The sequence below is a fragment of the Colias eurytheme genome, chromosome 5 (assembly GCF_061535395.1).
Source record: "Colias eurytheme isolate Ceu_HAF_F1 chromosome 5, ilColEury1 Martin Lab GWU primary, whole genome shotgun sequence".
NCBI lineage: Eukaryota > Metazoa > Arthropoda > Insecta > Lepidoptera > Pieridae > Colias > Colias eurytheme.
The window spans coordinates 7,560,886-7,570,439 of NC_142984.1; the positions used below are offsets into that span (position 1 = coordinate 7,560,886).

The following is a 9,554-nucleotide window of genomic DNA, read 5'->3' on the forward strand; positions in this document are numbered from 1 at the left end:
TTTATAGCAAATATTTTTGTTAGAGGTAGTGGTTTATTTTAGAATTTTATGAAAGGAATATTTAAATGCTATTTCGTTGCGTAGCATAAATCGGGTTATATTTAGGGTTCCGTAATTTCTAAAAGAAGAATATTCAGCCCGTATAGATTTGCTTTATAGTTGTTTTAGATTTCTATTCGATATTTCAATGAACTTTAGGTACAATCTTTGACTAGAAACGAATATCGTTTATATACTTAGACAAGACTTTAAAATAAATAAGAATTTAAAAAATATCTGTACTGTAGTTAAAATTTTAATATAAACAAAATCGCAGTAATTTTATCTTTTAATCCGTATATTATTTATTGATATTCGCAAACTCGCTTATGAAAACCTATGGCAAACTTCCTGTTGACCTATTACCGAGAAATTTGGCAAGGACCAAGATAGCTCAGTATGAAAACAATCATAAAGATGTACATTCATTTCTCACAGTCTCGTAGTTTCTGCCTTTTTTTCAAATGCGTGAAATAAATGTCCCAAATGTTTGTGCCTATAAGTTGGAAGGAAATAGGATACTTAACCAATGCAGCTATACGGAATCTTGTCATGATAATTACTATCAATAAGTATAAAATATACACTATTTCCGACATTATTAATTAATTAAAATAAGCGACAGGTAGATATTTTTTTTCATAATAAATTTTAAAGAGCCTCTATAATATACCAACTCTAGCTTGACCTTTTTAACCTTTTATTTCGTGACCATTTCTCTCAATTAACGAATAAATAAAATAAATAGCACATAATACAATTTGTGCAATCCAGTAAATTGCAAGTCGACTCGATTTAACAAGCGTAAGCCCGTAAGATCGACAAATGCCGAACATTAGTCTTGTCATTACATTCCCTCGAATTATGTAAAGTGTTTCGGCGGATCGTAAAACATTTAAAGTATTTGGTATTGTAATGATTTTCTATAAATTTAAATAATGTAACTAATCTTTTAGAAGAGTCCCTTTATGAAATAAAAACAGCAGTCACGAAATCTATACTTATATTATAAAGCTGAAGAGTTTGTTTGTTTGAACGCGCTAATGTCAGGAACTATTGGTCCGATTTGAAAAATTATTTCGGTGTTAGATAGCCCATTCATCGAGAAAGGCTATAGTATATTATCATCACGCTAAGACCAACAGGAGCGGAGCCACGCGGATGAAAACGTGGAGCATTTAGACGTGAACTGAATATATTTTGAGAAGCATTTAAAATGTTTATTTAAAAATGACGGACCGGATAGTCGTTACGTGTGTATTTTAATGGGTAATTATTATTAGCTTGTGGAAATTTTGGTTCTAATTAGGTACATGATTTAATGATGTTGTGATATTTGCGTTGCTTCCTTTGAAGTCTTGCAATATTTAGATGATACTTTATTTATTTATTTTTTAAGCGGAATGAAGTTTATATTAAAGAATGAGTTTATTAATTTTAAAATATATTTCTATAATAAACTTTTTGAAAAGTTTCATTTTAATCGGTATTTTTTAAAAGTCGATTATTTTTCAGTAGATAATATCTTATATACTTCAGTGCTAAAATATTAGTAATAAGAAATAATCCACTTATATAAATTAAAATCAACTCTTTTATCACGGTATAATCACGGGCCAATACATAATATTATTATACATAATGAGTCACTTCTAGAACACAAAATTGAATTGAAAATCCATCTTATTGAAATTGGAATTAATGCAATCTTTGACTTGATAAATTCGTTCACATTTAGCAGAATATTAAGCTATTGAATCTTTTGCGTAAAATTTTATATCTGAAAGGTATAATAACACAACATAATGTCGTAATTTTTATTGATGTCCACATTTAAAATTATATAATAAATACCAAATTATGAATAGTTTCTCTGAGAGATTCGGTTATAATAGGTCCTGTTTAATGTTCAATGGAAAATAAACACAATACAAAATAAAGTGTAAAATTAAAGCTTAATATAGAAGCAGAGGTTCTTTTATATTGAGGAAACTCATTATGATAAATCATAATTGAATAAAAAGATTATCAAAGCCTCAAAGCCTTAACTTTAATTAAATATATTTGCAAATACAATTAACATAATTGTTAATTACTTTTTTAATGAATGAAAAATACTTTTAATCTATTATTTCTTCACAGTAATTATCCACATTTTATGAATAATATAAATTCCATAACAATACATAGAGGTAACAAAACTTGAAAATAGAAACATGGTCATAAATAAAACAGCTCAACGCAGTAAAACTGAACGACTACCACTACTTATAGAACTTTTATAAAATCAGTCTTTCACTTGAAGCACCTCCTTGTTCGGTTTCTTCAGACCGCAAAGTTTGCTGCAGAACTGTTTGTAATCAATGAGGTTGTAGCCGTTCTTGTCCAACACCATTGGTGCTTCGTCCAGAGCGTAATCAGCTTCCTTCTCGGTAAATCTATCACCCCAAGTCATTAGGTCGTGGCGGATTCTGTAATACAAATGTAAATAAATAATGAATACAGATTATAAAAAAAACGCGTAATGGAATTGTTTGAGTTTATTTGGAACAAGGAAAAATAACAGACCATCAAACGAAAGCCTTAAAATTAAACAGATAAAATATATTGTTTATGAAAATTTAACCATTTATGAACTACAATTTGGAGTTTATTAATAACTATATTGGCATGGAAATACTTTGCTTCCCTAATATCTATCTCGTAAAATATTTCCCTTCCCTATCAAACTTTTATTTACAAGCGAAATAGAAGAATTTCAGCAGTTATTTAATTAAACAAGTGATAGCGTTGTCCTTGGAACAATCACATAAACGGAGGCAAAGACTATAGTTTTGTTTAAGTTCGGACCAGTTTTAAGTTTGTCCAGGAGTTTATTTTCTCGGCGTGATCAAGTTGAGAAGTTCTGATTATACAAAAAGAATGTTTCCTAATCAAGTTGAAAGTTTTTCACTAAACAAAATAGACTCAGAGTTTCAGTAATTTAATGGAAAATACTTCGAATATTTTTAAATAAACTCCCGTAATATGAAAATCCATTGCAACATTTCAATAATTCTGTATTTTATTTACATTTCTACGACGCTGTTTTTCTAGGATGGGAATTGATATGAATTTTTATAGCAAATATTTTTGTTAGAGGTAGTGGTTTATTTTAGAATTTTATGAAAGGAATATTTAAATGCTATTTCGTAGCGTAGCATAAATCGGGTTATATTTAGGGTTCCGTAATTTCTAAAAGAAGAATATTCAGCCCGTATAGATTTGCTTTATAGTTGTTTTAGATTTCTATTCGATATTTCAATGAACTTTAGGTACAATCTTTGGCTAGAAACGAATATCGTTTATATACTTAGACAAGACTTTAAAATAAATAAGAATTTAAAAAACAATGATCTGTACTGTAGTTAAAATTTTAATATAAACAAAATCGCAGTAATTTTATCTTTTAATCCGTATATTATTTATTGATATTCGCAAACTCGCTTATGAAAACCTATGGCAAACTTCCTGTTGACCTATTACCGAGAAATTTGGCAAGGACCAAGATAGCTCAGTATGAAAACAATCATAAAGATGTACATTCATTTCTCACATTAGTCTCGTAGTTTCTGCCTTTTTTCCAAATGCGTGAAATAAATGTCCCAATATGTTTGTGCCTATAAGATGGAAGGAAATAGGATACTTAACCAATGCAGCTATACGGAATCTTGTCATGAAAATTACTATCAATAAGTATAAAATATACACTATTTCCGACATTATTAATTAATTAAAATAAGCGACAGGTAGATATTTTTTTTCATAATAAATTTTAAAGAGCCTCTATAATATACCAACTCTAGCTTGACCTTTTTAACCTTTTATTTCGTGACCATTTCTCTCAATTAACGAATAAATAAAATAAATAGCACATAATACAATTTGTGCAATCCAGTAAATTGCAAGTCGACTCCATTTTACAGGCGTAAGCCCGTAAGATCGACAAATGCCGAACATTAGTCTTGTCATTACATTCCCTCGAATTATGTAAAGTGTTTCGTTGGATCGTAAAACATTTAAAGTATTTGGTATTGTAATGATTTTCTATAAATTTAAATAATGTACCTAATCTTTTAGCAGATTCCCTTTATGAAATTTTAGTAGCATACACGAAATCTATACTAATATTATAAAGCTGAAGAGTTTGTTTGTTTGATAGCGCGTTCAAACAAACAATCTCAGGAATCTCAGGAACTACTGGGGCCTTAGACAAAGTAACAATTAAAAAACGATAACGAAGTTAGAAAAGGCAAAAATGTATGGGATTGACATACGCCGCGTTAGATCACGTGGTCTATCTAATGTCAATCCCATACATTTTTCCTTTTCTAACTTCGTTATGGTTTTTTAAATGTTACTTTGTCTACGGGCCCTGGTCCGATTTGAAAAATTATTTCGGTAGGCCATTTATCGAGGAAGGCTATAAGCTATATATCATCACGCTAAAGACCAACAGGAGCGGAGCCACGCGGATGAAAACGTGGAGCGCAGCTAGTTTGTAATATATTTAGATGTGAACTGAATATATTTTGAGAAGCAATTAAAATGATTATTTAAAAATGACGGACCGGATAGTCGTTACGTGTGTATTTTAGTGGGTAATTATTATTAGTTTGTGGAAATTTTGCTTCTAATTAGGTACATGATTTAATGATGTTGTGATATTTGCGTTGCTTCCTTTGAAGTCTTGCAATATTTAGATGATACTTTATTTATTTATTTTTTTAAGCGGAATGAAGTTTATATTAAAGAATGAGTTTATTTAATTTTAAAATATATTTCTATAATAAACTTTTTGAAAAGTTTCATTTTAATCGGTATTTTTTTAAAGTCGATTATTTTTCAGTAGATAATATCTTATATACTACAGTGCTAAAATATTAGTAATAAGAAATAATCCACTTACATAAATTAAAATCAACTCTTTTATCACGGTATAATCACGGGCCAATACATAATATTATTATACATAATGAGTCAATTCTAGAACACCTTCCAAACTTCAAGTCATTCACACAGTCTTACAAAGTCAGGACATGCTTTTACCGCAACATACAGATAAACAAACCTTTCTTCAGATATATATCCAGTGTTCTCCGTGTCCCAGCGAGACAGCGCCGCGACGAGGGTCTCTTCGGAATCGAGCTCAAGGCTCTTGTAGCCAAGGAGGTTGACAAACGCCTCAAAGTCCAAAGGGTTTGATGCCTGTGAACGGTTATTATGTGTTACCTTATTGTGTAAACTAAATTATGTTCTTAATGATTTATGTTATGTTAGTGGCATAGATTGGTCACTTTCGAAAATATTGTAAAAGTAACAAAGAAAAATGCAATAATCACAGTTATTGTGAAAGTTAATGAATTACAAAAATATTGTGGGACTAAAATAAATTTGAATGATAACATACCAATAAAAAAGTTGTAAACAATTATTAAATTGATAAGATAGATTTAGATAGATCCTCTTATAAGGCAGATAATAATCATTAGAATCACGTAAAATGTTTACCCAAACCGAGATAACCATTTCCATAATACGATATTTGGACCACAAATCCTAATAATATATAGCTCAAAGATTAGCTACGCATATCTCTTATTCCTTAGGAAGCAGAAATAAATTTCATCAAGAGCATAAAACTTTATCTAATACTCTCCAGTTCGCAAATCGAGTAAACAGACTATAAATTAGTTGAACGTACAAACAATGCGTTGTTTACATTGATAGAAAATCATTTAAACAAATCGTAAAAGTATTTCAACACTGATACAATGTAAACACATAAACGTGGTTTTGTTTTTACAATTATTGTAAATATTTTTGTTTCAGCAAAAAAGGTGATTTTTCTATTTTCCCCAACAATATGGATGACTTTGCAAAATTACAATATTATACAGACTTGGGAATGCGGTCTGGAATTTGACGAGCCATTTGTATTATTGAATAATAAACAGTAGCTTCACAATTTAAATATTCCCTAATCAGTAGACAAGTAAATAGCAATGCTAGATAGATATTTGATGTTTGTTTGCGATTATTATTATTGTCGATACTAATTTACTTTAGCTAGTTGTTACGTGCAAACTTGCTTTATATTGCAGTACGAAAAATAAGTACATAAGACTTATTTTTCGTAGCGAACGGAAGCTTGTTTTAAATTGCAGTACGACATAAATATTATAAGTCTCATAATATATCTAGTTCTATAATACGTATTTTTTACCTCTGAAAGCATGGTCTTAACTGCTCTGTCGTCCACACTTTCCCCAAGACTGACGAACGTGGCTCGCAGGTCATTGTGGTCGATGCACCCGTCGCCGTTTATATCGAAGAGAAGAAACGCCTGATTATCATAGTATGGTTCATAATTATATAGCAATGATGTTGTATTTTTTAATAGAGCTTTTATTGGTTATCGTTATGTTGTAATATTTAATTTAATTTTATATGTATAATAATTTCATAACTCTGTCAACAGGTATTCTCATCGTTGCTGTTCGATTTTGGCCAATAATTTAATAATGATCATTATAATATGTAGGAATAAGGAACAAATAATGATAACTTGAAAGGGGCGTTTTATTTCATCACTTTAATAATGTAATATCCTATTCTATAGCATTCATTATACCCTTAAACACATAAAAGAGCATGTGACGAGCTCACTTGTCAGAAGTGAATCTTCTTTGGCAAATATACCAAAATCTTCGCCGATATATCCATGACGATATATCCATGAAACGAACTTGAAATATTCAACGCGCATAAAGAAGTTTCACTTCAAAAACACTACCCTACATAACAATTTCCTATCATCCATACAAACCTCTTTCAACTCAAAGATCTTGTTCTCATCAAGTTCAGCCAGCACGCTAGCGGACACTTCTAGCGCGTCTCTCGCTGTGGACCCGGACCTTGGTCGTGGCGGCGGCACTAGTAACTCAGAATGAGCATTGAATATTGTACTGAAAGTACGAAGTTCATATATATAGGATATATCTGTGATATGTTAGTGTGAACTGAGGGTGATAATTGATTGTTACATATTTATTTTATATTAGCGGTCCACCCTGGCTTCGCCCTTGGTACTTGTTTATGTTTTCTTTCCATGCCATCGATTAAGAAATATATTAATTCTATCGACACTCTAGCCTCTAGAGAAATCACTCCATTTATTATTAAAATCATACTCAGAATGAGTGTTTAAACACAAGAACATGTTTTATCAAACATATATCTACGCTTTTATATATAAAAGCAACTAACACAGATATAACAAATATTTCCATATTTTGCCAGCGAGAGTCCTAAAATCCTACCCTAAAATAGCCTGTTATGATTGAATTTTGTGCATTGTGTAGCAAATTTACTCTCATAACTCCCCACATATTAATAGCATACTACTAAACCTGAATGAAACTTATAAAGTACTAGCGGTCCGTCCCGGCTTCGCCCGTGGTACATATTTCGCAATAAAAAGTAGCCTATGTCCTTTCTCGGGTATCAAAATATCTCCATACCAAATTTCATGCAAATTGGTTCAGTAGTTTAGGCGTGATTGAGTAACAGACAGACAGACAGAGTTACTTTCGCATTTATAATATTAGTATGGATCTTAATAAGAAATCTTCCTTCCTCTTTCTAAAGTATATTTTTCTTTGGTAGGCCTGTCACGGATTAGATTAGGATTTAGAATTGAAAAGCAATCTGTAGGTACATAACATAGTTTCAGAATTTAAATGCAAAATCTGCTTTGATTATGCAAATAGATACGCAGCAATCTAAAGGAAGTGTTATTATCACTATAAAATACGTGTATCCTATTTATTATACGTTTTTATTATAGAGTGTATAAAGCTTGTCTTAAAGGAAACTTCAGTGTGTACTTGAAAAATGTTTGATATAAAGACAAAAAAGATATGAAAAATGGATAAATGAAATATTTTGTTTAAAAAATGACAAATTCATAGAAACTTTCATGTTGGAATTGCAAAGTCTGATTAAGTTTATTTATTTTAAAAATTTCTTATACAATGTGTTGTTTATTCATAGTTGAAATTACTCGCTTCCACATCGAATATAAACTAATTTCTAATGTGTTTCCTAGAATGTCCGCTTCGGGGAATTGAGCTGATGATAACGGCAGCGATTTCAAATATATTAAAATAGGTTATCAGTATTATAAGTCCTGTTAGAGATAACTTTTTCATGACTCTTTCAAGGATAAAACCTAAGTATACATATAATATTATGCTTACGATAAAAAATGTAAGTTCCGAGCGCAAGCTCATATTCTACAAATATACTATATATTCAGTTAAGATAAATATGTGTTCTTTCTTACTTACCCCTCGTCAGAAACGGATTGCAGTAAATTCTCTTTAAATTTTTTTATTTCATCTTGAGCCTCATCCGACTCCTTTCTCCCGCGACTATCTTTGCGCTCGCCTTTACTTTTCTACAAAGGAAAAGCAATTTTGTGGAAATTTCTTCATTTTAAAATCGTATATAGATACGGTATAAAGATATTAGCGAACAATAATATTTTAGACATAGTAATTGGAAAGAGGGCCGAATAATGGAACATTTTTCGATGAATGTGCTTAGTTTAGATTAAAAATGGATTTATAACTTACGATGAAATAACGAATAACGTGTCTGAATTTCAGAAATAATAATCCTTTAAATTGTTTTCAAAATATGTTAATTTCATAGCAATTAATGTCGAGTAATTAAGTAGGAAATATACGCGAATTAATAAATAAAGCATAGTATTTTAACCCGACCGATGTCAAAACAAAACAAACTCACTTTTTGTTTTGGTGGCTTAGCATTTTCTTCGTCCATGTTTAAAATTTAATTTCGTATAAAAATTACACGATTTGCGTGCTTGCGGTATACTGTGGAAATTGTGACTAAACAAATTTGGAGAGATTAAATTTACATTGCAATTCCGAGTTGTAGATATAATCATTTTATTTCGGTTGGTCGCTCGCAGATTTCAGATTAGTTATGTGTTTGCGTCAACTAATTAATCTGAGCGGAAAATGTTCTAAGATTTCAGGTCAATGAGTTTCACATTAAGTCCTTAGCGTCATACTGATGCTAAATCTATCCCCAGAACACTTCACGTCATTCTGTTTCCTCCACTTCTACAGACATTCATGTTTACGCTCCTGTCATGTAAAATGCTCGCACACAAATCGATTCTCGAACCTTCAAAGCCACATACATTAATTTGGAGGGGCTCTTAAAAATTTCAATTTTCTAAAGCAAATAACGGAAGTGATTTTTTTCCTTAACCGTTCGGTTTTTAATCAATTACAAGTGCAGAAATCTTAAATCCAAATGCAGGAAATTGCGGTAGCTAAGTGGAATTAAATTCGCTTGCTGCAGAATAAAATTTAGATTTCACGGAGCTTTGGTATTTTATCTCTTATTGTAACTTTAAGTTGTTTTATCGTTGAGAACTC

General features: G+C 30.7%; 1 protein-coding gene across 1 annotated transcript; it reads right to left on the reverse strand.

The window, feature by feature from the left end:
* Positions 1–2,031: 2,031 nt before the first annotated feature.
* Positions 2,032–9,003, reverse strand: LOC149908542 (myosin regulatory light chain, smooth muscle). The gene is made up of 6 exons (XM_090102305.1): positions 8,893–9,003; positions 8,430–8,539; positions 6,908–7,046; positions 6,305–6,424; positions 5,150–5,286; positions 2,032–2,510 (listed from the first exon to the last, which is right to left on the reverse strand). The coding sequence occupies exons 1-6, from the start codon at positions 8,926–8,928 to the stop codon at positions 2,327–2,329; spliced, it is 726 nt and encodes a 241-aa protein (XP_089958431.1). The 5' UTR covers positions 8,929–9,003; the 3' UTR covers positions 2,032–2,326.
* Positions 9,004–9,554: the final 551 nt, after the last annotated feature.